Source organism: Aulostomus chinensis, chromosome 12, assembly GCF_037954235.1.
Source record: "Aulostomus chinensis isolate RoL2024-O1b breed Wild chromosome 12, RoL_Achi_v1.0, whole genome shotgun sequence".
Taxonomy (NCBI): domain Eukaryota; kingdom Metazoa; phylum Chordata; class Actinopteri; order Syngnathiformes; family Aulostomidae; genus Aulostomus; species Aulostomus chinensis.
The window spans coordinates 9,296,838-9,324,732 of record NC_141331.1 but is presented as its reverse complement, the minus strand read 5'-3'; the positions used below and the strand labels follow the sequence as shown (position 1 = coordinate 9,324,732).

At 43.5% G+C, this 27,895-nt stretch overlaps 2 protein-coding genes across 9 annotated transcripts in view; one reads left to right on the top strand and one right to left on the bottom strand.

Moving 5' to 3' along the window:
- Positions 1 to 827: 827 nt before the first annotated feature.
- bin1a (bridging integrator 1a) lies at positions 828 to 24,040 on the bottom strand. 6 transcript variants are annotated; one of them, XM_086219945.1, is made up of 20 exons: positions 23,872 to 24,040; positions 14,324 to 14,404; positions 14,079 to 14,133; positions 13,875 to 13,969; positions 13,480 to 13,575; positions 13,294 to 13,404; positions 13,124 to 13,216; positions 12,872 to 12,957; positions 12,647 to 12,722; positions 11,660 to 11,715; positions 10,763 to 10,807; positions 8,986 to 9,055; positions 8,236 to 8,370; positions 7,983 to 8,066; positions 6,955 to 6,975; positions 4,652 to 5,074; positions 4,047 to 4,118; positions 3,393 to 3,467; positions 3,204 to 3,305; positions 828 to 3,107 (listed from the first exon to the last, which is right to left on the bottom strand). In XM_086219945.1, exons 1-20 carry the CDS (start codon positions 23,962 to 23,964, stop codon positions 3,006 to 3,008), a joined length of 1,971 nt encoding a protein of 656 aa, XP_086076071.1. In that variant the 5' UTR covers positions 23,965 to 24,040; the 3' UTR covers positions 828 to 3,005. The 6 variants fall into 6 exon arrangements, with proteins under 6 accessions (XP_086076071.1, XP_086076072.1, XP_086076073.1 ...); XM_086219946.1 differs by lacking the exon at positions 23,872 to 24,040 and adding an exon at positions 15,940 to 16,529; XM_086219947.1 differs by lacking the exon at positions 10,763 to 10,807 and having other exon boundaries at positions 23,872 to 24,038.
- The window catches only part of tmem198aa (transmembrane protein 198aa), a 38,508-nt gene continuing 27,951 nt past the window's right edge, over positions 17,339 to 27,895 (top strand). Inside the window, exon 1 of one of the 3 annotated variants that reach the window (XM_086219954.1) lies at positions 17,339 to 17,461. The gene's annotated coding sequence lies outside the window, so the exon portion shown is untranslated. Of the gene's footprint in view, positions 17,462 to 17,828; positions 18,333 to 26,048; positions 26,429 to 27,895 lie in introns of those variants that run through there. The other 2 variants (XM_086219951.1, XM_086219953.1) reach the window with 2 other exon arrangements.

Sequence of the window (27,895 nt, the reverse complement as noted above, 5' to 3'; positions counted from 1 at the left end):
CATCACTGCACAACACATTGGTTCTGATGATTATGTTATTATATGAAAAGCCCGATGAGCTCAGCTCATGAATGCAGCATCCTGTGGTTGGAGGGTGGGCTGCTGGTTGGTTTCAGTACCACGGACAGCAGCTTTCCTCCTTTTGATGTCTGATTTTTTTTTTTTTTTTCATTTTCCAGGATGCACAGTTACTGTTTGAGCACAGCGCACCCTTCTGGATACTTTAGGACCTGCAGAGGGAACATCCTGTGAGCAAAATGCACAATTGTAGAGGTTAGGACAGTGAGAAGAATAAATATCCAGGACTGTCAGGACCATGATTGCGTTCGTATGATAAGTAGTTGAGTTTAGCATGACAGCATCTCCTTAAAGTTTGGTAGAAAAGGGGAGTATTTGTTGTCACTGCGCAAAGTACTACATTTAACCCCCACACTCAAAAATGAAGCTATTAAAGAATAGATCTGTCCCTGATGAAGGTTCACACACACATTACTCTGCAATTGATCAAATTATGAAAACATAATTCTTATACTTTAAAAGCAGGGTTTATAGAGCAGCTTTAGCTTGTGAAAATAATCCAACACGAATGATGATTTATGTCATTTTTAGAGAATTATTTCACGTTTCTGTCTCATGTCGATGCGTCTACTCATACTACAGGATACCTCGAGAAAAAAAAAGGCAGACAAGGGAATAGCATGCGAGCTCCACACATAGAGGACCTATCCCAGCTGGGGCTCGAACCCAGGACCTTCAGCTTTCCACCCCCCAAAAAGGCAAAACTGAATTCACACAAGAGTCACAAAAGATCAGCAAGCAAGCAGAGCTTCTAAGTCATCTTCTTTTTAATATTGGTCAGTTAGGTACTGGAAATTGTCTTATCCCATAGCTCGTCACAGGAGACTGATCCTTTAAGACAGATAGAGAACCAGACCCAGGTAAAACGAGTCATACAAAAAATTTGAAAAAATAAATATGATAAGTGATTGGTTTAACCTAAATGTGCAGCTGACGTCCTGACATTGAAAAAAACCTCATGCACATCTGAAAGGGTTTAAATTAGTAAAAATGATTTTGTCCACCCGAGTCTGGTGGTTTGAACTTCGTCTCTATGTGTCCCGTCTCCTTATGATCGTGTTTAATTCTCTTTGGACCACGATACACTGGCAACACTTTGAGGCAAAGCTAATGGACAAACAAGTCACCTGGGGACAGAGGGATGATGTACGGAGTATGAAACTTCCCATCACCCCCCCCCCTTTACTAAGATTAACAAAATGAATGATTTAAAAATTAAAAAAAAGAAACTGCCTTCAAAGTGATCCAAGTATCATCGTCTTAAATTAAGGGTGTTCACACAACAATACATGGGAAGTCAGCATGCTCACAGTAACTCACATACAGATATGAATGTCTTTATAGAATATGTAACTGTCATCACAGCTTGGCAAAATTACACTTATACACAACAAATGCACATTAACACCTGGAACCGTAATACCAGCCGGATGGAAAAAGACCCAAATACCTGTCAGAAAAAGCTTGGTGTAAAATGAACCATCTCCTCCTCCGGTAGGCGGCGGTAATATTGTCCGGTGACATTAGCCTATAGATAAAGAATTTATGTTTCCAAACACACATACAACCGCACATACACGTTCCCCTCACGCTTACTACAGGTTAACGGGAATCTCTTTTGAGTCTAAATGAATATGAGATAGTTTGAACCTGACAGAAGTACAAAACACTCCGTAACATCCTCATGTTGGCAATTACGTTGACGCTAGGCTATAGGTATTCGTCGCTTGGCAGCATACAAAAATAAAAGAAGTTGCTCTGGTGCATATTCTGAATTATCTGCATCTGATTATGCAAACAGAAGGAATTGTTTTCGGCACATTTCTTCAAAATGAATGAGGCTGGCTCAGTCATGACATATTTCAATTAGGGTGTAACTATATATCTGACTAACTATTATAATACCTTTAGCAGCTTTTCATTTTTGTACTTTGTTGGCTAGCTTTTTAGCAAGCCTGGCTAATGCATATTTGGATTCAAATAAATGTAAAAGTTGATTTAATAACCTTGCAACTGAAAAGAAAACATGACAGTTTTTACTCTGAGACCGTTTTTCTGGATTCCTGTAATCGGATAACTGCATATGAATATATTCAGATTTTAACAACATGGATTTACCACTTCTACCACCGAGAAATCTAAACTAATACAATAACCAAGGGCCCTTGTTTAACACCTAAATAAGTGAAGTAGGAATTACACGTTGGGCTGGATTTACTCAAGAATTTGACACCTGTGAAAGCCCAGGAGTGATTATTGATTATAGATCAGTAAATTATACATTAAACTGTTGGAATCCTTGACACCAACTGCTTGATCATTACTGCCACGTACTTTGATCCAAGTTAAATTAGAGCCAGTCACAGTTAAAATTATAATGGGCACATAGAGGAAGAACTGACAATGCTACACAAAAGGACCAAAATAGGTTTGTCATGGTGGTGGTGTGTGTGTGTGTGTGTGTGTGTGTACGTGTGAGTGTGTGTGGGAGAGGTTTTAATGAGACACGACTAATATAATGCCACTGACCAGCTCCGAGCTTTCTCTCTTTATCTTCCAATCACAACCGATGCTTAACTTGGACAAATATTGACCAAGGTTTTGATGGGAGGGAGGATCAAGAAAAGGAGGCGGAGCTAAGGTCAAATACAGTAAAAGCCACTGCAGAGGTGCCCATTCCAATATTCATCCAGTATCATGGGACCTGTGAAATGGCTCATACCTGTAATTTAACTTTTGGCAAAATACCCGAGATCCACTTTTAGCACAGTGTATCAGACCTCGGAAATGCATTCAAGCCCGGATTCTGACAGCTCTGCTTCTATGGCCAAAGTCCTAGTAACAATACAGGGCAAGGAAGGGAAGGAATGACGGAAGAAAAAGGAAACATAAAGAAGGAAGCTGGAAGGTCATCCCATCCTCCACTCTCACAGCCTCTGGGTGAAGTTTTCAGGGAAGACTCCTCTGATGGCATTTTCTTTGTTCTGGAGCCAGTCGTCCTCCTTTATTCCCATCAACCAGCCTTCATCCTGAAGACGCAGAAGAACAAAAGAGGACATTAATAACTCATTGTGTGTGTGTGTGTGTGTGTGTGTGTGTGTGTGTGTGTGTATGTGTGTGTTTACCTGTTCCTCAGGATTGTCAAAGGTGATTACTAGCACCACATCTGAAGCTTTCATCTCCAGTTCATCCGTGTCGTTGGCAGCATAATCGTGCATCACCTGGACCTTCAGCGCATAAATACCTCTATATTATATCTGAAACAGGACATACTGGGATTAAGGAACAAATTAGACTTTTTAATCCTGTTTTACCTTGAACAAGAAGCCCGGGGGCATTTCTGCAGGCTCTGATGCTACTGCTGTTGATTCGGGCACTGCTGCAGGTGTCTAGACAGAGGAGAACATTTAAGAATATCTTCGAGAGATGTAGCAGCTGAATTAGTGGCAGTGGGATGTTCACACGTGATCCTTACGAGATTGTTTGTGGGAAATAACAAGGGGCACAAATGACCGTTATAGTTAATAGAAAGTAATTCTACCGAGTCCATGGTAACAATTTATTCTTAACACTTTGGCCATTAAAAAAAGAAAAAGAAAAGGTTTAATGGCTCAACTAAAGCTAACTACATGAAACCAAAATAGTTAACAACTCCCAAATGTTCAAAGTCACAACTTAATTATAATCAGAATAAATTTCGGAATTTTTGAAGGTCATATCCGTGATGCTGTTAATTTATTTGAATGCTTGTGAAAGGCTAATAGATTATTGCGAGTCAGTTTAGGGGCCCAGGGAATGAAAGAGTCCCTGGTTTAAAACATAATCATGCACCATGTCAATGTTTTAATACTTTAACGAAATTGTGTTTGAAAAGAACACTGAATAAATACACATGCCACTGAGTTTTGCAAGGAAACAAATATGTTTTTTTTCCTGCACACAACATTAGCGTTTCTGCTTGAACCCACCTCCTCCGTCGCCGCTTCATCTGCTGTTGCTGCTTCATCTGCTGTCACCGCAGGAGTTGATGCAGACTCGCCCTGGGACCAGAGATAGAGAGACGAATTACAGCGAGAGTTTGGAGGATGAGTCGGTTGAAGGATTTAGATAAAGAAAGAGGAACAGACACGCAGTACCAGACAGAGACAGACAACAACACATGCAGCGCTATGACAACCTCAACAGCCGCGTTATGGTTCGTACAGGTAAGTGTTGAATAGACAGTAAAACTAGACATTACTGCACATCAGCAGTATATGTGACTATGTGTGTGGACTAGTGATTAGCAGTGGCTGCGGTTACACATATGTGCATTGAGAAGCAAATGTCTAGGCTCCTTGCTTTCCCTCATCAATTAATTTCCACCTTGCGTCACAGTCGATGCATCCATCCTGCTGGCTCAGATGCATCCTACATCTTTTCATCTCAAGATTTCTCCATGTTTGACCTTCACTTTCTAGTTCTGTATCATCTGCCTCTTTCCTGCACTCCAAACTCAAACCTCCTCCTCAAGAGTCGATGCATCCGCCCCTTGCATCCAAATGCATCTTTCCATCTTTCTCTCCTCGGTTACCTGATCCTCTTCATCATCCACAGCGGCATCAGCAGCAGCATCATCATCAGCAGCAGCCGGGGGAGCTTCTTCTTCTTCTTCTGTGGTTTCAGTTGGAGCCTCAGCTACACTTGTGTCATCCTCTGTGGCGGCCACCTCAGTGACCGGCTGGCTCTCCTCATTGTCCCAGCCCTCCTGGGCTTCACCTACAGCATCATCATTGACTGGCTCCGTCTCATCATCCCTCCATTCCTCCTTAGCCACAGCTCCAGGGTCATAGCGGACGGGCTGGTCTCCGTCGTCCCCCCAGCTCTCATTGGCAGCTGCTATGGGGTCATAGCGAACAGGCTGCGTGCCATCATCCCCCCAGGCCTCTGCAGCGGCAGCCACAGGGTCATAGTGCTTCTGGGTCTTCTCTTCCTCTTGGGCACCACTGTCCTCTGGCTGAGGGGCAGGTGTCAGGTTTGAAGGGGTCAAAGGTCACAAGACATACTTTACCTTATAGCTATATATTGGAAATGGGGGGATGTTTTAAGGGGAATATAAATAAAGGGTAAATTCAATTGACAGTTATTCTAATGACCAAGGAACAGGGATTACGGGGAGAATGAAGTATTTTTCCAGGGCATGTAAGGGTTAATAGTCCACAGATACTTTATACATTGAGGCAGGGAGCATGTCTGGAATAGCGGAGAAGGAACTTCAAACTTTTAAGGACCAATGACTTTGTATGTTTTAAACAATTACATAAAAACTGAATAACCGAATTGGCTCAAGTTTCACGTTTGGTTCAACAAGCCGGCAGAGTTTGATGTGGACGTTAGACGACATCACGCTGAACATACACAAAATGCAGAAGTGTAAAAGCTTAGCTGTGAAGTTGAAATCAAGAATCTTCAGTGTTATCTTATGTTCTTCTTACGTTAGCTTTTACTTCTAGGGATTCAATTTACACTTATAAAAATATGATAGTATCTTTTTTTTTTTTTTTTGCCACAGAGCTTTCTTTCCTACAATAATTTCATTGGCTTTTGTTCAAGAAGACTCAAGGGGATGCTAACCTGTGGGTTAGCCTGCAGAAATAGGTCATCCCCGCAGCGCTCTATTCCTCATTAATTAAGAGGCTAACAGGAGAAAAACCACCGGCGGGGTCTTGGCTTGGGATTTGAACACAGAGGAAGTTTCAGGGCCACAACTAATGTGAAAACTGGGCTACGAGCAGGTGAAGCGCACTGGTGGGAGGAGTTCAACAGCAGGTGTCAGTCATCACCACCATAATCATCATCATCACCATCATCATCACCATCGACAATTGTGTAGAGGGATAAAACTTCGCTGAGAAGGCTCAAGTTAAATCAAAAGACAAATGATGTTAAAGAAGAGTTGCAGTAGAAGTCAGTAAAACAAAAGTGTATCAGGCTTTTTTATTCCCATCAGAAGATCGATGTTAGTTCTTCTGTGTGTAGTTGACAAGCATGGCCAGATGGAGAAAGGAAGAAACTTTTGTAAGAGTAGAAGTGTCACTCCATTCTGAAGTATTCGCCTCCAGCTGTAATACGTCAGAACTGTCGTGTTTTGGGGACACGTCTCTCTTACAGGGACGAGGATGGACGGAAAGGTTAGTTCATGGTCGGGGTGCCGAGTTGCAAGCACGACTTTGTGAAGTTGCCCACTGGCTTGGATTCATCAGCACTTCAACAAAACATGAGCAACTTCACTCCACTATCATATCTGTTCCCTGCGTGTTACATGGCATGGCATGTACTGTGGCTAGCATGTTCTGTCAGTATAACGTAAACATACAGGGATACAAGGGGAAAAGAAAGTTAGCCAATTCGGTTGCAAATCATTTCAAACAAAGGGGAATTTTAATTCATATAAAGTACATTTAAATATAGAGGTTTTTTTTTTTTTAAATTCTTCACATGTATGAAGAAGGAGTGAAATAATAATAACTGAATTGGCTCAGGTTCATTCCCCAACTCTATTTGTGCTGTGCAACAATCTGTGTATCGAGGTATTGAGTCTGCAGACAGAAGGACAACGCACAAACAGATTTGGGACGGACAAATGAAAGAGATGCGTGGAAAAGTGAGTGTTATATAAAGAAAACAGCCATTCTAGAAGTCACTGACTAACATGCAGGCATCATGACAGCTGGACTGGTATAACAGCTGCGTCTGTGGTACGAGTGTAAGGATGGCTACCGTGAACACAAATGACATGCTGATACAGATGATGATCATAATGGTGACAATAGTTGTTTTTTTGTTGCTTTTTTTTTTTTGGCAATATTCTGGAAAATGTAAGGATGATATACTTACCCATGAGTCCCAGTTTGCAGGCTATGGAAAGAGACGAATTAAAAGAATGAGAAGAAGAGAAAGGACTCTTTAGAAAGTTCTTGATTATTGCTGATGCGTTCGGTAAAATGCTTCCAGTGCGGGTCCATGCTCTAACACCCATAGCCCATAGCAGAGGATCTCCAGCACAACAAGAGGACAGGCAGTGCTTGTGGAGATAATCTCCCTGAAACACTAAAGCTAATATTATGGAAGCCCACTCTGACCAACGATGTAAATTATTTTAATCATGACTGATGTACCGTAGAAAAGAAGGAAGAAAGAGCAGCTGAATATATTTTCACTAGACGAGATACCTTATACTTGAACAAACTTTTTTTGTACAAACAGTTTAAAGTACAATTCCTGTCTTTTCTGCATTTCAAACAAAATGCTCCTGCACTTTAGTCCGAATCTCAAGAGAAAGAAATCAGAGCATGTGTGCATCAGTGCTGGATCTGATCGGTGGTGCTGAAGCGGGGAAGGGTGACTAGAAGCAGGGTTCTTTGGATCATCATGCCACCATCCACCTTTGGTTTTTAATCGGTAAGAAGCAGAGCAGCTAACACCTCAAAACATGCCAAGCTTTACAAGAAATTCTTCTCATGTTTATTTCAACATAGTTTAGATCAAACAGCTGTACTTTTGTTGGCTCTGTCATTACTGATGCAATACGTGTATAAACCGCTTCCCAATTTTGATCAATTTGGTCTTTAGAATGTCTAAAAGAGACGTTCCATTAAATCATTTATCCACATTTAAGTTAGCACAGAGCTAACAGGATGTAGGCAGCTTGCTTGCCACACACAAAGCTTCACGTGAATTGCAGAGAGAGATGTACTGTGTGCGGCAGCGATGAACTTCATGAATATTGCTTGAACTTGAATGTCCTTTTACAATGAAAATATGATGTTCTACAGCTTTAAGATGGAAAAATCTCTTTTTAAACTTGGTATCTCTTGCAGTAGAAGCTCTCTACGGTCAATATGCTCATGCCATGAATCATCCACCTGTGCGACCTTCGAGGCTTCGGTTGCTCCACCGAAAGAGTCCAGGTCCATGTCCAATAGGCTGCTCACTGCAGGACTGTCAAACTGATAACAACAGGAATGGCAGGGCTCACTGGCTAACTAACCATATTAGAGGGAGTGATGTTCAGGACAGACAAGAGAGCAAAAGGTAACAGAACAGACTAGAAGGATGGAGGGAGGACCTGTGTAGGAGAGGGGAGAGTTGAAGGGCTGAACCGCCAGCTCCACTCACCTCTGTAGGGGAGGTGACGCTGATATCAGGAGCGGCAGCGGCAGCGGCAGCGGCATCAAACAGGTTGATGATGTTCTCTGTTTTCATTTCCTTGGAAGGGGTCACCTTGGGTGGAGGAGGCACTGCTGGCTTTAACTGAGACGCAGAGAGAGGGAGATCTTGAAGGCGATCTGATTTTAAATGTTGTAAATTGTTGTGCAATGTATCCAAGTGATGTGCAGTAATGAGAATAATAATAATGATCTGCTGGATTTACACTCATATTTAATTCTGCATACAATTCTGTTTTTAGACTTCTTGCATTTAACGCCTATGTATTGTTTTCACACTTCAAATCACTTTGAACTGGCCTGCCTGTGTTTGAAGAAGGTTTTTGTATGAACTGCTGGAGTCATCAGATATCTTTGTACCGCTGCTGTCTACACTGACAATGTCAACACTGAACAGAATTTAGATGTGCATCCTGACAGAAACTGAAGAGTAAAATGTGCATCATTGAAATGATCAAAATAGTGCAACGATGCTGTCGTGACGTGGCACGGTGGTGCAGTGGTTAGCACTGTCACCTCACAGCGAGAAGGTTCCGGGTTCGAGCCCCGGCTCAGGCACAGGATTGTCCAGGGTGAACCCCACCTCTCACCCGTAGCCACTGGGATAGGCTCCAGCCCCCCCCCCCCCCCCCCCCCGGCGACCCTTAACAGGAATATGCGGCAGAAAATGGATGGATGGATGCTGTCGTGGTAGTGTTACCTTGGATGGAGACTTCGGTATCGGGGGTGGACCTCCCGGCCTGAGAGTGTGGTTAGTTTCATCTTTGCCACTGAATGAATAAGAGACGAAAAGAGGACCAAGCAGTATTACAAACAAACTGGTAGACGGCATGACAGGGGGGTGCAGCAAAGGTTAAAGAGAGCAGCTAAAAGCTAAAAGAGAAAAGTTTCAAGGCATGCAGAGGTGTGTCGTTGCAAGAGCTGCCATGCAAGAACATCGAGCGTCCCTTCCTTCTTTTCCCTTTTCCATCCCATGCAAGCAGGCTTTGTCAATAGCTCCAGTACATCCTCACAAGAGAGCAGTGGCAGTGGCCTCATAGGAAGATAAAGCATCTCCAGATCTGCAGATATCCAAAGACTTGAAGTACACCTGCCGCGTAAAGCTGGGCCAGGCAGTTTTGTACGTGGTGGTGGAGTGAAATGGTGGGAAGAGATGATAAACACAAATACCAAGTCTGTTTTACCAGACAGGTAAAGCGAAGCCTTGACACCTTGGTGTGTCGACTGATTTGTACTAAAGTAACTGTTATTTTGTTTGGGAATATCACTTCTCACCAACAGGTGGTGCTTTATTAGTCTTTCTTGAGGCTTTACCCTGAACTGCTTTTATTACTTCTCCCAAGGAGGTTTTATTTTGGATGCCGTTAATGCCTTCTGCATGCACGATTACAAGAAAACTACCAGGAGGAGCGCAGTGCTGGACATGGACGAATCTCTTAACAAAACATAAAACCCTGTATATTCAGTCTTTTTTTTTTTTTTTTTTTTTTTTTTACTAAGAAAGGAAGAAGCTCATTTTTTGTCCATGTGGGAACTTCTACATAAATTCTCTGTATGTTATTGACATATAGAACACACTTTACAGCGCAGTGACTAACAAATATATTGACTGATTCACCACTTCATGTTCTCAAACACAGCTTATTTGTGCCATCTGCAATGCAGGAGGTTGCCAATGGTGCAAAATGTCAGTTGGCTGGGAGAAAGATTTTTATAATAAAATACATTTGTTGGCCCTGGTTGCAGTACTGTAACAATATCTTTTAAAGCAGCCATTTAATAACAGTAATAATACACACTGCATGCCCTGAACTGGATCAATCAGGAGATCATGTTACACGCTACCCTCCAAAACCTTCTCACTGTGTTGCAGCCGCAAAAATGACTCAGTAGGAAAAAACAATATGAGGCGGCAAAAACAAGGTAAAAAAAAAGGAGCAGAAAAGTTTGGTAAAGATGGAAATAACAGTCAAAGATTCAAACTTCCTGGATCAATATCAGCTAAGTTACATCAGAGATGACACCTTATCTTCCCTCCAGATTTCCTCTCGGTTGTCCTACAACACTTCAGATATTCTTGCAGGAGTAACAGAAGAGCACTGATGGGTGAAATAATTACAGCGACACATGTTAGGTGGTGGGTCAATGATCTAAGACTTCACCTGGGGCTGCGAAGCTGTCAGAGCCAGCTGTTGAGGAGCAAGTCTCAGTTTGAGGAAGACGCTGTGTGATTTGTGCTGTGTTGTTACGTAACAATCCCACCTGGTGCAGCTTTTGAGGCTACAGGTGTGCTCACTCTTTGTCTATCTGCAGCTCTGACCAGCATCTGTGAATTCACTTGCACATCCAAGCACTAGTTCACCCTGAATTCCCTTTAAACCTGCAACATTACTGACGAACATATTTCTGGACAGACATGTCATCTACAGACAGACAAGTGTTGTGTCACCATGGTTACCACAGTTGCTGCCGGTTACCTCCTATTTGCTCCTGACGATAAGGCGCCTCTGTTACCTGTCTTTCTGTAAGGGGTGGGGGGGGTGGGGGTGGGGGTTCAGGGGTGAGGGTGGGGTTCAGGGGTGGCGTCAGGTTAATGCATGTCACTTAGTTTGTTTTCTCCTGCACCTTAACATGTTTGTGAAATGCAGCCCTTCAATACACAAGTTTCTGAATAGAATCAGAAATCAAGGGAGCAACTTCAGTCGGTGGAATAATGAGGTGGATAATTTCAGATCACTTCCCTCTTATCTTCTATTATCAGTTCAGATTTCACAGCGACTTAGCAGGGCATTCAAGGCTGTGTTTCACACCAAGGAAAAGTATTTCTGGGGTTTTCTGTGCGCCTCCAAAAAAAAAACAAAAAAAAAAACAAGAAAAAAGAAGAAGCACAGAACGGCTTCAGTTAATTTAGTGCCATTATAACTTCAGGCGCAGCCAACTACATTTCTCAAGGACAGTAAATCAGGTACTTTCTAGAGGAACACGTACGTTTACACTCTTATTTCAGCTTGAGACAAGACTGAGACTTATATTGCAAGTATTTCTAGGCTGGCTGAGACGACCAACCGCAGTGAATGATTAATGATCCTCTCAGGTAGGCTCACTGGGTTCATGCCTGAGTGGAATATTAACCAAAAAAATGAATGAATGCCGACTCTGCTGATGACTTTAAAAAAAAAAAAAGAAGAAGAAAAAAAACAACTTTCAATCTCATAGTTGAGTTCATACCTTTGACCTCATTAAACTATTCAGAATCACACAAAAATCACAAGTGAAGTTATTCATGAGCAGATTCATGAGTAGGTACCCAGCAGTAGATTTATGACCGAATCTAAATGAAGGATGATTATTTTATGGTTGCTCAGCTCACCAACCTGCTTGTGTCTGTGTCCTCCAGTTTCTCCAGGACATCGTACAAGTCCTGATCCAACTGTGGAGGACCACAAGAGCGTATTAGACAGTCTATCCAGAAACTTTGCAGTGTTTTAGTACTTTCTCCGTGATAGAAGCACTTTAGATGAAGTTTCTTGTGTATAAGGCAATAAGGACCCTATAAATCTCCTCAGATGGTTGTTATGTGATAGAAAGCATTAGTGATAGCATCTTTAATGCATTTGTATGATAATGAGACACAAGGATGACTTAAATAATGTCTCTTTGCCACATCTATGTCTTTATCATTACATTCTTCTCTTTCTTCTGGTCTGCACGCTTACTTCTGTGCATGCAAGTGCATGCGTCTGTCTGATGCGGCCAGTTTGCTCTATCATGTCCCAATCACAGGGAATAATCTTGCTGCCGTCAGTGAAAATCTTATGTCCTACTTTTTTGTTTTTCACAAAATAAGAAATTTATTAAGACTTTGTGGGAAAAAAAAACAAACTGTAATGAATCACAGCAAAAAGCTTCTTTTTTTGCAGCCAGAACTGAGTCAAAGTGGGACCATCCACTGGGGGTATTACAACTGAATACAATACATCAACTGATTAAAAAACCTTCTTCATGTATGATGTGATGCTTGTGTGATGCTGATTTTCATTTCTGCATGCTGCCCAAAGCCCCAGTTCTTTGCAAGCAGTCTGTAATATTTTCATTACTTATGTACTGAGAAGTTATTGACTTCTTATATTTCACATTTTCACTCATGAAATGTTCCGACTGCATCTCTTGATGCAATGTCAGTATAAAGGTTGAACAATGCACTGCAAGTCTAAATCACTGGGTCACTGTAGGATCACATCATGACACAAAAGCCTAATTTGTAAACATATCTTTATCAACGGTTCCGTCTAACAATTGTGTTAACTTGTTATATCTTAATCTAACTCCAACGCTACGGGGGGTGTCATGTTGACTCTCACCCGGCTCATTTCCTTGTGAAACTTCTCTTCGAACCCGGCCAAGCTCTGGAACGTGCTAACATAAAACCCAACACGACTAGAGAAGATGGAGAGAGAAAGAATAGTAAAATCACATGACAATTTGATGGACTTCCTGTTAGACTGCATGTAGAGACGCATAAACAGGAAGTACTTTGAGCACCCTTCCATGCACAGAAAGGATACTGAACATAAACAAATGCTCACCTGTTCCAGAGTGAAGGTAACTCCTCTTGCAAGTCAATATTTATTTCCTCAAAGACCTTCTGGGCTCTCTCCAGCTCCTCCTCAGCCTGAAAAACATGCACGCACGCATGCACACACACTTTTGACTTTCTATACATTCAGCAGGAAGCACAGTCTGATACTGAAACAGCAAACGGGTTCAAATTGAGACCATCAGGCTGCTTTTGACAGTCAAACACACCGTGGTGGATGCATTCTAACATGAGTGTGTACCTGGCTCCTGGACAGGCTGCTTTGGGCCACATTGTGTGCAGACAGGATACCTTGTGCCCATCCTGGCGTAGCCCTTTCCAGCAAAGAGGCCGGCTGGAGGAGAATCACTCAGGTCAAAAAGATTTTAAACAAAATCCAGATCTTGAGGACTTAAAGTGTATTTGCATTACCTTGGTGATTTTAATGCCTCCATCTTTTTTCTTGGTCTTGTGCGTGGTGGCATAGTTGTGCCTGGCACTGTCGTAGTCCACCAACTTTCTATCCCTCTTTGCTATACGAGCCTGAACACAGGTAAATAGAACAATGAGCATTGGTCCTTGCTTGTAGCTGCACGTCTCTGTGAGCTAACAGGTTACCTTGATATCAGGAAACTGGCCCAGGTAGGTATCCATGGAGATGAGAGCATGATCCACCAACTTCTGATGGTAGTCAGTCCAGAGCACGTCACAATCCTGCAGCGTTGATACAAATAACACACAGTCTGAGATTAAACACGACAGATAGATGAATTATTGTTCTGAAATGTCAGTTTCTGTTCCTCTGTCTTGCTTCGTGGTAGAATTTGGAGGTTAACTTGCAGACATGCGTTTTCAACAAGATATGCAAGATCCAACGTACTAAAAGTAAATTCACACATATAAAATCAGCCAATATGGAGAACAGCCCAGAGCTTTAGACCTTCATATTAAAACACACACTCTAACACAAAATACCATGTACTTCAAACAATTTCATAAACAGAATTCCTGACCTCTACAATGGAGTCGACTTCATTCTTGCCGTACCAGTCGGGCTCATACATATCAGCCAGACAGGCCTGAACGTTCTTGGAGGACTCATGCATGGCTGAGGGCAAACACACACACTTTAACATGAGTGGACATATAAGTGTGCATTTTATTTTTGAAAAACGTGGGGCTTGAACGCACGAGTGTATACAGCTGTGCGGGCTCACCTTTGACAGCCTCCAGGTACGCCCGTAGGTCCCTCTGCAGTTTGCTGCCTTCAGCCTGGAACACAACAGCACACCATAATTCCAGCACTCGTTTGATGAGACGCTATAAGCCTGCTGAGAGTCCACGCTTCAGCCTCAGCGAATGCAAACATCAGCGCGTATAAATAGACACAGAGATACACTCGCGAATGCGTGTGGCAGGCAACAGCAGTAAAACCGTCATGCAACATTCACTGGACCCTCACATATTGTTTGTTGAAGTTTATAACTCCCTCCTCAAAGGCTGCATCTTTGGTCTCGTCTGCTTTGCCAAGCTTCTGGAGAACCTGTCAGTCAGAGAGAAAGAACGAAAAAGAAAAGGAAACAATAAATACCGCTGAGTGAAATACAAATACATGTTGTGTGAATCGAACATGTGAGTTCACGCATCGCTATGCTGCCTCTCTAGTTGTAACTGAAATTCAATTTCTTTACATTATTCATAAATGAATGGACATACTGAAGTATGCAACATAACATGAATAATTTACATATCGAGCTCTTCCGGAGCACCTTCCTAAACTCAAACTTAGACCGACAGCACACAGCACGAACTCCCGAGATTATTTGGTGCTTGGAAACCAAATTACAGTTTAACAAAAGTAAACGAACAATTTGTAATCATTTAAAACATCCTTTAGATGACATGGCCCGGTGTGAACTTGTGTGTTTGGAATTGACTCTGGGAAAACCTTTTAATTTACCTATATTTCTATTAGACAGCGGAATGATTTTGAAAATTATTTCGCAATGCTGGTGTGATTCAGAGTACTAGAGGGGCACTTGTGTTTGTGCAGGGATCTCAACACAACACAGGTGTTTCTTAGACCAGGTGATATGTGCAGATATGTGTATTTCTTATCATACTTTATGAGGGTTGCAGTCATGACTCGCTGCCGCAACAGATACCCTCAGCTGTATTTTCAGTATGAATACATGTTTGAAGATGTTGAAAATGATTAAAAGACAAAGAGGAACGAGTATAAAACAACTGACCCGGGGAAGTCGAGCTGCTAGCGTCAGGTACAAATGTGAATGATGCTTTCTCAAACCAGCACTAAAATCTCTTCCTGTCTTCCTTCTCCTTAAATGAATGTGAGTGTGTGAGCAAATTGGCACCCTGCACAGCAGCCTCTGCCAACATGAATATCGTGTGTGTGTGTGTGTGTGTGTGTTGTCAAGCTGTTACAGTGTTCTGAAGAAGAGCTCTACATTAAAGCACATCTACTGTGACTACCATCACACGCACATGTAAGTGTGTCCGTCTGTCACTCTGGAGCCCTATAGGAAGCTATGTGATGCATTATGATTAACAAACAGCGCCCCCCGTCTGACATTCAGCGTATAACTGGCAGGTGCATGAACGCATAGACTCGGTATCATATCTCCTGTGCATCTTGCAGCAAGGAGGATTAGTGCTGCCATAAATACAAAAAAAATAGCAAACATGATTCCGGGGTCTCTAACTGTGTAACTCTAGCTCTACGATAATATTCTGAATATACACACACTCACACGCACACCTAGTCACATGAGGCTCCATTCTCATGACTACATCATGACGAGCAAGCCTGCCGTAGTCGCCTATGTCCCCCTACAATGTCCCTATGACGGTGTCCGCGGAATGACATTGCGTAAAGAGAGGATGCACCAGAGTGGGTACCCTCATCCCCAGATGCAGCATCCCGGCTCTTCCTCTCATCATGTCGTGATGCGACATTGCGCCTCGGCGGTGGGGTGATGCTGCTCTGCTGCTCCGCTGCTCGAAAGGCCTGAACTCCCATTTCCCCCTCCCCCTGACACGTTAGTGACCAGCTCTTACCTTTTCTTGAGCTCTGGTGAGTTTCTTCTGGACGTTGCTGGCCACTTTCCCCGCAGTCAGCCCCTTCCCCAGATTTAACTCAGCCATCTTATAGCGCAGATCAGGGCTTTGGATGCGGGGAGGAGGGGGAAGTATGAGCGAAACGATCGGTGGGGACCGCTACGGCGAGCGTGTAGGCAGATTCATCAATGTCCGGGTGAGAAATCACGGCGTTGGTGTAAGTGTGTGAATCTGCGATGTATCTATAGGAGGATGTAACGCAGAAAGCTAAGCTGTTTCCTCTAATATTGACCTGCTGTGTGCGCGTCCGCGACAGAGGAGGAGGATGCTGCCAGAGATGCTCTTAAAGGCACAGATGCTGCTGCGCGTCCACGTCAGCAACACAGGCGACCGTAGATCAACGGTTATACTGCGAGGACAGCTGTGACTCTCTGTCATTCCAACGTTTACAGCTAGCTTCAGACAAGCTAACAAACTTATAGTCATACCTAAAATAGTATTTTGCCTTTCAAGGACTCATAAACTGGTGTCTCGAGCTCACTGGGCTATTTTTTCCCATCGTCTCAGGTGCTAACTTCTCCATCCAGCTGCATGCTCAGTAACACACAAGTACTTTGACTTGAGCTAAAAACAAACATGCTACAACACTTCCGGTTCGGCACTACCATGAACAAGCCTTGAAGGTGACCAGCTGGCGCATTCATGAACAGACTCCCTCTACTATGTTGAATTAGCGCGATCGTAAAGTGAAACGAGCTGTTATTTCAACAGGTTATACAAATATTTATCCAAAAAATAACGCACAAAGTAATGTTTAAATTGAAAATAACAACAACAACAACATAAAGTGCAGAACATGCCTCATTTACCCTTTTTTGAAGAAGTCGCATGTTTGGAAGTGTACCTGTGTGGCGTTTATGTCTCAAAATCACCAGTAAAAGTTAGAAATTGCAATCAACGACAACCTTACAACAACATAAGACAGAGCACAACAAGATAGTGTTTGAAACGTCTTTGCATGCTCTGTATGTTTATTAGGAAACGATTCCATTGATATATTAAAAATATATTGAAGAAGACTGGGCTTCCTGCTGTGTGAACCTTCAAACAATTTTCCCGCTGAAGCGAATCAGAAAAACCGAAATGTTAAAAGCCTAAGATGAAGTAAGAGAGAGCGGTATGAATTATGAACAGACAACTGCTCTCGGGGTGAGTTTTTTCCTCGATGGTCACCAGCCATGCCTGGAAGACTACAACAGCTTTTATCTGGGTCAAAACAGCTTCCACTCTTCCTCAAAAGAGATTATTCTGCTGTCCTGGAGATGGCGCTGTCAGCCTACTGCACATGTCTGCACACGTACAGGATCGAACTGCTTCCGTTCTGTCACTTGATTAGAAAAAAAAAATGGTTGCATGGTTGTTTTGCTCAAAGGGTGCGAGAGTCTGCCGTGAAGAGGAACTGAATGGAATGCAAATGCGGCTCATGGAGCTGATGGATATTATCTGGTTGCCTCTTGTACATGTAAGCCAGTTCCATCTAATCAGTTTGATGCTGGTAATCTAATAATTAAATGTGTCATATTCTGTGTGTGTGTGTGTGTGTGTGTGTGTGTGTGTGTGTGTGTGTGTTGAGGCTGGCTGGGAACTCTCCAGGGTCCTGAATCACACACAAGGCGCTGCAGCTGACGGGACGCAGCAGAACAAACCCGGTTGTGTGTGGCTTCAAAATTACAAATCGATGCTCAAACTTGTAATTTACTAAGACACACTTCCGTTACTGCCTTCAATTATCACCCCCCCTTCCTCTCTCGCTCACCCTCTCTTTACCCCCCCCCCCCCCCCCCCCCCCGTCTATTCACCCTCGACAATAAGGAGGACCGCGAGTCACCAAGCCCATTCGTTCCCATGATGAAATGAATCGCTCCTCGGCGGACCCCCCCCTCTCTTGGTGCGGGAATGGTTTAACCCGTTATCCTCCACGGTGAGCGAGAGAGCGAGAACACAAAGGAAGCGCATTATCGTTTTGGAAGATGAGGATGTAAACATGGAATAAAAACAAAACCAAAACCAAAAACTACAAGATTTCCCCGTCGCTTTTGGGCAGTTGTTGTTTCTGATCATCGTGATCACGTGAAGAGGCGCTGAACGGCGTCCGCCTGCTCACCGATACCAGGCAGACGCTGAGAGGAGTTGCGCCTTAATTTTCTGGAGTTGTCAACTGGCTCTTGGACTCCGTCCATCGGGGTCATGATGTGGGGTTTCTCGAGCTGACCGAACCGACAAGTGGATTTTATTATCGTCTCATTTACCATCACGGACTCTGGAGGCAGTGAGATCTTTTTTTTTTTTGAAAAAGAAGAAAAAAGAAAATGAGGATGTGTTAGATTTTTGAGGTAAGTTCTTTGTTCACCCTTCTGTTGCCGCTGACGCGTGCCGCTCGTCAAGTCCTCTTCCAGCAGCGTTCAACGGAACCACCGTCCACGTCTCACCGCGTTGAAACGATTCCCCTAAAATCCAATCCTGCTGCAGAGCACGCTGTCCATCCCTGAGAATCCTGTCTTTGTAAATTAGACACAGCGGGGGGAGAGGGGGGGGGGGGGGGAGACTGTCAGCTCGGCTATTGTTTCCCTCCCATTGTTTTCAAAACGATGCTGAGCGGAACATTCGGTGCTCCAGCAAGACTTGAGCGCTTCCTTCCAGGCTTTTTGAACCGTATCTTTGACAGGCAGACGGAGTCCTCATGATGTGCGGAGGGGATTCATAACGGACTGGATCTGATCCCCGCATAACTGCGTTGGACAGCGTGTAAACACTGGGTCACCCACCACCTAGCTATCTATCTATCTATCTATCTATCTGGCATTGCTGTTTGTGTGGCTTAAGTAGAAGATCAGCCCTGTACTTAATACTGGAAATAGCATTAAAAAAAACAAGAGAGGAAGAAGAGTCAAGACTGTTTCTTGTTATGAGCTCAGTATCTCATTTACTGTTTTCAGGACATTTGTGCCATCCACAAGCACATCAATGACCAGGCAGAGTCCATCAGCGTGCCAGATTACTGTCTGGAGATGTTTCAATATCGATGGAACTGGTGGCTGAGCAGTATTTGAATAGATGGTGCTGTGAGTAGAGAGCCACAACATTAAAGTCACTGACAACTGAAGCGAGTAACATTGATTATCTGGTTATTGTGGCACCTGTGAGGAGGAGGGATACCAGGCAGCAAGTGAACTGTCAGTTGTTGAAGTTGATGTTTGATGAGGCACAGCTTTAGATCTGAGTGTTTGTTTTGGGGTTTTTTTTTTTATTTGGAGCGGGTCAAAGGCCAAAGTCTTGACGTCCTCTTGGCGGTTGCCAAATGTGATCCAAGGAAGGAAAGTCTACACCAGAGGGAGTGAAGAATAGCTCGTCTGATCGGATTCTACGGAAGATCCCCGTCTCCTGATTTGCTTAAAACTGACGTTTAGCGTGCACCACCACAGGACACCTTCAGAGGTGCTTTGGTGGACCTCCCCTGCACCCGGCAGCTGGTTCTGGTTGATCCATGTCTAAGAAAACTCAGCTTTGTTTTTTCTGCCTTCACAGTAAAATCTGTCACCGAGACTTTGTTAGTTTGTTCTGCTCAGATGCGAAACTGTGGCGTTCACGCGTTAGAACTCTTAAGATGTAAATAACTCATTAAAAAAGAAAAGGAAAAAAGGAAGCCTCTCAGGAGCAGTGTGTGTGTGTGTGTGTGTGTGTGTGTGTGGGGGGGGGGGGGGGGGGGGTCACCCATCAGGTACACCCCAGACAGAGTTTTAGAGCAAAAGTCTGTCATTTTATTTCCTTTAAAGTGAAAATGGTAGCATTGCAACTTTTCAGTGGTTTCTATAAAAAGATCCAATAAAGCCTGCAATCTCGCTGCTTCTCTGGCGTGATCGATTTTGTCTTAGATTTTTGAATAACGGCAGATCTTTCAGTGCAGTAACTGGGTAGGTCAGCCTTTCAGATGAGCTAATGGGAAGTTGGTGACGAGACATGAGGACAGTGAGTTCATATGACAATAAAACACTCTCTCGGATATAAACATCCACCTTTTAAAAACCCATTAACAACTATTTGAAGGAGGCCCCCCATATGGTGCATTGCTGTTAAGTTATATAACCATAATCAGGAGCCAGGCAGACGTAGGACCTCAGCCAAAGCTGACAGAGCTCGAGAGTTGATGACAAGTTTGGCCAGAAGTCAAAAAATCTATCTCCTTCTGGCACTGGCCATTTCCACAGGTAAATAAAGTGCAGAACATCTAGTGAGGATTAGAGTTTGTGCAGCCAGTGAGGAAAAAAAAAAAAAAAAAAAAACCTCTTCAAAATATCATTCCAGTACAATTTCCCACTTGAAGGAAACATCTTTGCAGACGGGAGAGAAAATGGCTCCACCTCAGAAATATTGTTTCTAAAAACTGACATCCCTGATCATTGTCCAGTATTTTAAGAGCACTGCTTCTGAACACTGAATGTTGAGGTGAGGACGGGAGACATTCATTCATAGCAAAGATATGTTTCCCCGTGTGTCTACTCACTGTGCAGTACTGAGACGACGGGTTACGTAAGTGCAGTGAACATAAGCCAAAAAGACTCCGTACTGAGCACAAAATGTCTACAGGGGCTTCATTGTTAGAAGTGTACAACAGGGCTCCTGATTATATTGGATGTTTAATAGAAGCAGGATCAGGGGTTAAAGACAGCGGACGAGGAAAGATGAGTGGTTGAGGAAAATATGAACATAAGGACTGAGTGTCTGGTGGAACAGTGAAATAGTTCAAATGGAAAGACACAAGGGTGGCGACGAAGCCAGGGGATGTACGTCAAGACAGAAGGTGAGAAAGGATGAGAGGAGAGAAAGCATGAAGTCGATCCTAATCCCATTAATAGACACCAGCACTGTCCTTCCCACTGGCTAATTCACACACACACACACACACACACACACAGCTTCAAAACACTAGTACTGTTTAAGCTCACCAATATACTCTCTGAACATCCTTTAATGATTTGAGCCTTCTGCATGTTTGGTGACCAGGACAACACCTGATCAGACTCAGTGTGTAAGAGTCCTCCGGCACTGTGTGTGTGTGTGTGTGTGCTTTCCTCTCATGGTGGTGTTTAGCTAGAAAACTGTCCCTATCAGCAGCACACACACCTGCTGAAACTGCCAGTGCAAACAGGTCCCCCCCCCTTTTTTTTTTTTGCAGGAGACAGAAAGAGTATTTGCATCAAGTGCTGCCCACAAGATGAATTTCTAAGTTTACTGCGTAGCTGTAAAGGCAGAAGAAAAGTGCATGATCACAAAAGCAGAGAAAAAAACCCATTGTATTCCCTACAATCCTGACCCAACCCTGTTAACTTTTTTTTAAGAGCCACTCACTAATCATTTGTTGATTATGGCGTTGGGAATGCATAATGAGTCGCAGCGCATGACAGAAAAAAGCACCGTTAGGCAGGCTTTTCTCCACCCTGGTTCTGGAGAGCCCTGCATCTTCTAGATCAGGAGGTCTTGCAGTCTGAGACGCCAAAGACAGCGTTATTGTTTCTGGATGCCTGTATATGATCATTATGTTGTCATCCATTTAGCCAAGCTAACCTGAAAGTGCTGTTTTACCCGTCAGATTCTCGTGAAAACGGTGTGTTCTGAGTCATCTATTAGTTTCTGAATCTGGGAAAGTAGAAAGTAGGCTGTTCTACACGATGTCCTTTGATAACTGGTATCATTACACCTCCGTCACAGAGCCTCCCCCTGAAACTATCTGGCCCGCCTCACTCCCCTAGATGTTCCCCCGCTCCATCACACTTGATTTTAATGAATGACTGACAGTTCATTCCCTTGAATCAGGTGTGTTGGAGCAGATAAAGATGCTGGACAACAGCTAGAAGGGACCAGGTGGAAAAACACTGGCCAGCAGCAGCAGAAGCAACTTTTAAATACAAGCATAGCCTTAGCAACCGATGCTGTTGAGACGGTAACATTGCCTCTCATATTGATACAAGTGCTGCTTAATGAAATGTTTCCTGTGAGTCCTTGAAAAATAAGGCATGCCTTTCTTTCTGGTATTGTTTTGTTGTTGTTTGTCTTCTCTGACTATTTACTGGCACATCAGCAGTTGTAGATTTCTGGTGAGTGTGTAGGAAGGCAGTTTGGAGGGGAAAAGAGGAGAAGATTTGTTTTTTCTGCCGTTGAAAGCAAAAATAAGGGGGAAAGAAAGTAATTATGTGGGAATTGGAGGCATAATGGCTTTGAAAGAAATCTGTTTCCCCTTTTTAGAGTGTGTGTGTGTGACCTCAGTTTCCCGAAGACATTGCTGGGAGACTCACATTTCATGCATTTTGAGTGCAAAGTATGTTTTTGATAATGCAATCCTAAACAGCCACTATCAAATCATGAGGGACGTTTTTGCAGAGAGACTTATTGATTCATTTTGGATTGAAGACAAATTCTGGTGTTTTATGAGAGAAAGAAAGAAAGGAAGAGAGACAGAATGGAAGAATGGAAAAAGGGAGTGAGAGAGAGAGCTGTTGAATACAACCGTCACATGAATGTTGCGGGAAAGCGAGACGTTGAAAGACAGAGAATGAGCAGTAATCTGATGAAAGCCTCTTTACTCCGCGGCTAGCTCACCTTCAGGCCGCGAGCAATGACCAAGGCTTAGAGAGGGATCAATGCTGAGACCACCAACCCACACACTACTCATATGTTTCTTCTTTAAAGTGCTCTAAGAGCATACATCTGAAGATACACTATGGATAACCAGACTCCACGGCTCTTTCTTCTCACTTCCATACCTGGATGCTCCATGTTATTTAGAAGCTTTTGTGTTATTGGGGATGATGGTGGGCTTGTGGGTGGGTGTGTATAGGTCACTTCTCAATGGATGTCTTGCTCAAAAGAGACATAGCGAGCGTGTGAAGAGAACGTTAATGGTTTCTCAGCACTCGCACAAATCACACAACTACATTTAAACTCATTGACCCAAGTCGAGGCTGCTTCAATGTGAGGGACCACTAGTTTGAGTTTAGAGGTACAAAAGGCTGCACTCATGCTTGTGAGGCTGACATGGCTGCGTGCGCCTGTCACCTGCTGACCATGACAACGTTTGCGTGGGACTCTCTGATTTTACAAGTGTTTGGTTTTGATATGAAAAGACAGGACGTAATGATCAGTTAAAATGAACGACAGGTGTGATGAAACAACTGTCAGCCTCATGATGCCACCAGAATCATGATTCCCAATGCGAAAAAACCCCACCAAAAAAACATAAAGAAATAGTCGTATCCTCTAAAATCCCTCCAAATTAACCAGTATTTAATCCCCCCCCCCATCTCTACACACATAAAAGCACCAACTGGTAGCCAGTCAGAGGCAGAGTAGGGCTTGTGCGGGTCTCTCGGGGGTGTCAGTTCAATTACCACATCAGCTAGCTAGCATTAACATTCGTGGTGCTAGCCCAGCCACTGGTGGTGCTGGAGGTAGAAGAGTTACGCAGCAGGAGGTTGACTGCTGCAGAAGGTACAGGATTTGCTAAACTGACTTCTATATTACTGAAGCAATCTGTCAAAGAGTTTCTCTAAGATTCCCAAACACTACACTCCTCGGTTTCCATGGTAGCGAAGTATACAAGCAAAAGACAGGGTTCTAGCAATGCTAGACAGCTACACCTCCTCCAAGCCATGCCGCCCCCCACCCTTACATTTTCCAGTGATATAGTCTATATAGAAAAGTCAAATTCGTCTTCACAACGAAACATAATCTTGCACAAAAACGCGGATCCACACGGGCACTCGGAAAGGGTCGACTCGGCATTCGACCGACTCTCCAAGCGACCCGGGTGTTTAGCGGCTCGGCTCACTCGCCTGCAGTGTGAAAAATGCAACTCGCGTCGTCTCAGGTTTCACGCACCTTTCTGTCGCATCCTGATTTTGTCACTGTGCCCCCTGTCAGGCTTCGCCTGTAGCTTCTTCGGCTCCCTTCCAGATTCGCCAAAAACTCCATCCTCCATCTGCGCGAGTTTGTATGCTTTGCAAAAGAGACAACATTGCAATGCACGCAACGACAACGCTTGACGTTCGACTCGGCGACGTCCACGATTTCGCTTGTTTACCTCTCAGTGTTCCGGCGCACGTTTACATGAAATGATGACGTGGTCAGCGCGATGACGTACGAGAGACAGGCACGCAACCCTCACAGCGGGAGTTCAGACCCGGGTCTTCTGGAAGCTTGAATGCGCCCTAATGCCGTGCAAACGCGGGTCCAAAAACCCGCGTTGACACGCGTTTTTCAGTGTGAAAAAGGGTATAAGTCTCTTTCTGCTTCCTTAGCAACTCTCACAGTACACCCCCCCCCCCACACACACACACACACACACACACACACACGTGCAGTGACAGATGGGCTTGATGGTAACATAGTCATCTTGTTAGTAATCATGACATCATACTCGCTGTCACACGCACATGGATGCCCTACCTCTCTTTAGTTAAACGAGAAAGGGAGCAGACAAGACGCTACCGGTGCAGACAGATGGTAACGGCAACGTGATCGCCATTGTTCAATACATACACGACCGCTAACGCACGAGTACTGTGGCAGGACAATACATTCCTGTGCTTCTAATACCTTTCTTTCACAATTCTTAATCTTGTTTGGATGGGATCCCTCTCTGTAGGCCCCAAAAGAGAGATGATCAAAGACTGACAGACACAATGTAAAGCTGAAGAGACAGAAAGGAGATTTGATTTATGTTGGTACAAATTCTTAAACAGGGAGTCAAACAAGACACATTCTCCTCCCAGGATTTTTCACCCCCCTTGTCATCTGATACCAATGCATTGTGAAGTCACTCTGTTCCATCAATATGATGCACACTGGGCTTTTGTTTACTAGAAAATAAGATGATGTCAATATGCAGTAAGGAGATCTTCGTACTCTTTGAGGTGACGTGAAGCACAATGACGGGAACCGGAGGGAATAAAGGTACAGAAGAGCCACTAAGAAGACAGTCCAAGCACAGTCATCGGGCTTGGTTGTCTGCTCCCCTGATGACCACAAAGTCCACTTACACTCATCATCTTATTGTTACTTATTTCACCCGCTTTGGAGTATTGCATGAAAAAAGGGTAAACATAGATGCTCCCTTGATGTAGGGTTTTTTTGTGCCTTTTTTTTTTTGAAAGCTCTGATGTAGCGAAACTTGAAAAACACAATGAATGAATTCCAAATGTGGTTGGGTAAAACACTTCTTGGTCCTAAAGAAGCTTTAACCCCTTAAAACTTGCGATACAGTGGGGATGTACCATGACACCCACTCTTGTTGGGGAACTGAAATGTGTTTTTGATCCATTTTGCCACGTTAATCCAACCCGGATCCCCTGTTGACTGTAGTTTATTGCTCTATTGGCCAACTGTGGTAGAGGGACTAAATCTGTAAGGTTTGTCCACCTTTGGACTGCGCTCTGGAGTATCGCTAGTGTGGGAGGTCACTGCTTTTGTCTCTTTACTGTATAGAGAAGAACGGAGAGACTTAATAGACGTAATATATTCATACTGCTATATTCATATTCATAATCTTCAATACAGAACATTTATGTACTACTGTTTAAATTAAAGGGGTTAGAAGTTGTCCTGGTTGGATATTTTAGTATTTTGCAGTCAAAACATCGTCTACGCTTTGCAGATTGAATGTCGTCAAAGTTAAACCACGAAAGCCTAGCTGGGCTACACTGAAAATATTCATTCGGAGGAAAGCTGGCTCCCTGCGCTGGGTATTGATGGTCTCGACCTGAGCCGGGGGGTAGGGTCTCACTTATAGCTTTAGTGGTATTAAAGCGGTTTACCTTGAAAACATTTCACCTGAGTTGAACTAAATCTCCATCCTTCTCTAGTCTAGTGAACTACAACCAAGTGAATCACCCAACCCAACCTTGGCTCCCTCACACGGTTGCTCCGCTACAAAAGGTATTGCAACATATTACATGTGCCGAATGGAAAATGTGCAAGAAAAAAAAATCCCCTCAACAAACTGAGATGTTTTCAGAGAGTTTCCAAGAGAAAACTGTGCGCAGTGATATTTTTTTGCTGCTGTAAGCACAAAAAAAAATAAAAAATAAAAATAGAGTTCACACCCATTTTGCTGGAGTAAAGTCATAAATCTTCAACTACAAAAATGGAGGCACAGTAACACTTCGGGCTGATTTAGCTCAGGATGATGTTGTTTTCTTGCAAACACTGACACACACACAGGAAGCTGACCTCAAGTTGCCGCGAGCAAAGATCAATACTGTCTTTTGATTTCAGTCGTCAGACTCCTGTCTGTGCGGAAACATCCATTTCAACTTTCTTGTACCTTGCAGATAAACCCAGTTGCTCACACACGTCTGACCGCTATGCTCTCCAGTACACAGGTGGAGATTCGGGACGAAGGTTCACAGTTCTGTCTTTTGAACCTGCTGAAACTTTCGTACGTGATATTTAATCAGCATTTTTTTTCTGTTTAATTATGTCAATCATCTCTTTGTCTTTTCTTTTTTTCCTCTGTCTTTCCTTCTCTCTCTCTCACTCTCCCTCTCTCCTCTGGAGAGCAACGTGTCCTCGTTCCGGTGATGCTCTGTCACCACGACTCAGTGAGGGGCCTCTGAAATATTCATACTGACATACACACACATGCGTACACAAACACACACACACACACACACACACTTATTCAAACACTTCATCTCCTTCCCAGTCAGTTTGCACAAAATCACAGAAGATTAGAAAATATCATTTATCCAGGCAGCAGCAGGTTTGGGGAAGTGAAGCTTAAGGCTTTTAAAGACTTACACACACAATAAGGGAGGAGACAACTACACCTTCTGTCAGGGTTTAGTTCTCAACATTTATCCTGTTTGTCCTGGAGTGTTGATCTAGTGTACAATTAGAGATACTGAACGGTTGATGTTTATTCAGGGAGCACAGGTGTATGTTTTGAACGTTTCAGTGTGATACACGAAATCTAATGTAACTGTCCTGCAACAGTTGTCGTGGCGAAGTCAACGCAAAACTGTTGAGTTGTAAATACAGTGTCAAAGCATGCCAGTGAATACGAGATGTGATAGAACTGGATAAATCACAAAACCCTTATTATAGTGTCAGCCATCTACACTATAATCTACCGCTGGCGTGGAAACGACAGGAACAAAGCAGCACTCCAACAGCGAGCACACAAAAATACAGAAAGTTTATTAAACTGTCAGCAATGTTGATGCGTAACCCGCCATTATTGGCCTGACAGAGGCGTGTGAGCAAGGGTATGACCGAGCTCATCATGAACTGTGATTTGTGTCAGACATGCTGTGCAGTGATTCAGTGCTTCCCGTTAGACTGCTGGGAGGAAAAGCAAGGACGCAGCGGCGTGCGGATGCTGGTGTCACCACAGGGTTTACATACGAGAGCTCTCAAGTGAAACTAGTCAATTAAATCTTTCTGTGAGGTGGAACAACCTTGATAAACATGGGCAGAAACAATTTACCCGCTGAAATAATTTGAAGTTTCTCTGTTTCTGAAGGGACACGGAGGCACAGTCCTCTCACTGAGTAGGAAGCTTGAGGTCTATTATTGCTGTTTATCACACAGAGAAACCAACAGTGAAGTAGAACTGGTATCTGGCATTAATATTAATTTAAAGCGCGATGCCTTCCCCCACATTTTTTTAGGCTGAGCACAATTCTATAATCCCGTGATGATTTTGGCTGCTCTAGAAAGGGTAGAGTCGACATCAGACACATACAAAAACGGGCCCACAGCACATTTGAGAATACGTTCCACCTCAGTACAGATGGTGTGTGATGACTTCAAGTGCAAATTGTTTCTGTGGAAGATGGAATCTCTGCTTCTAACGCCTTTCACTGTTTTATGATCTCCTCCTCAATGTCCGCTGTGTCTGTTT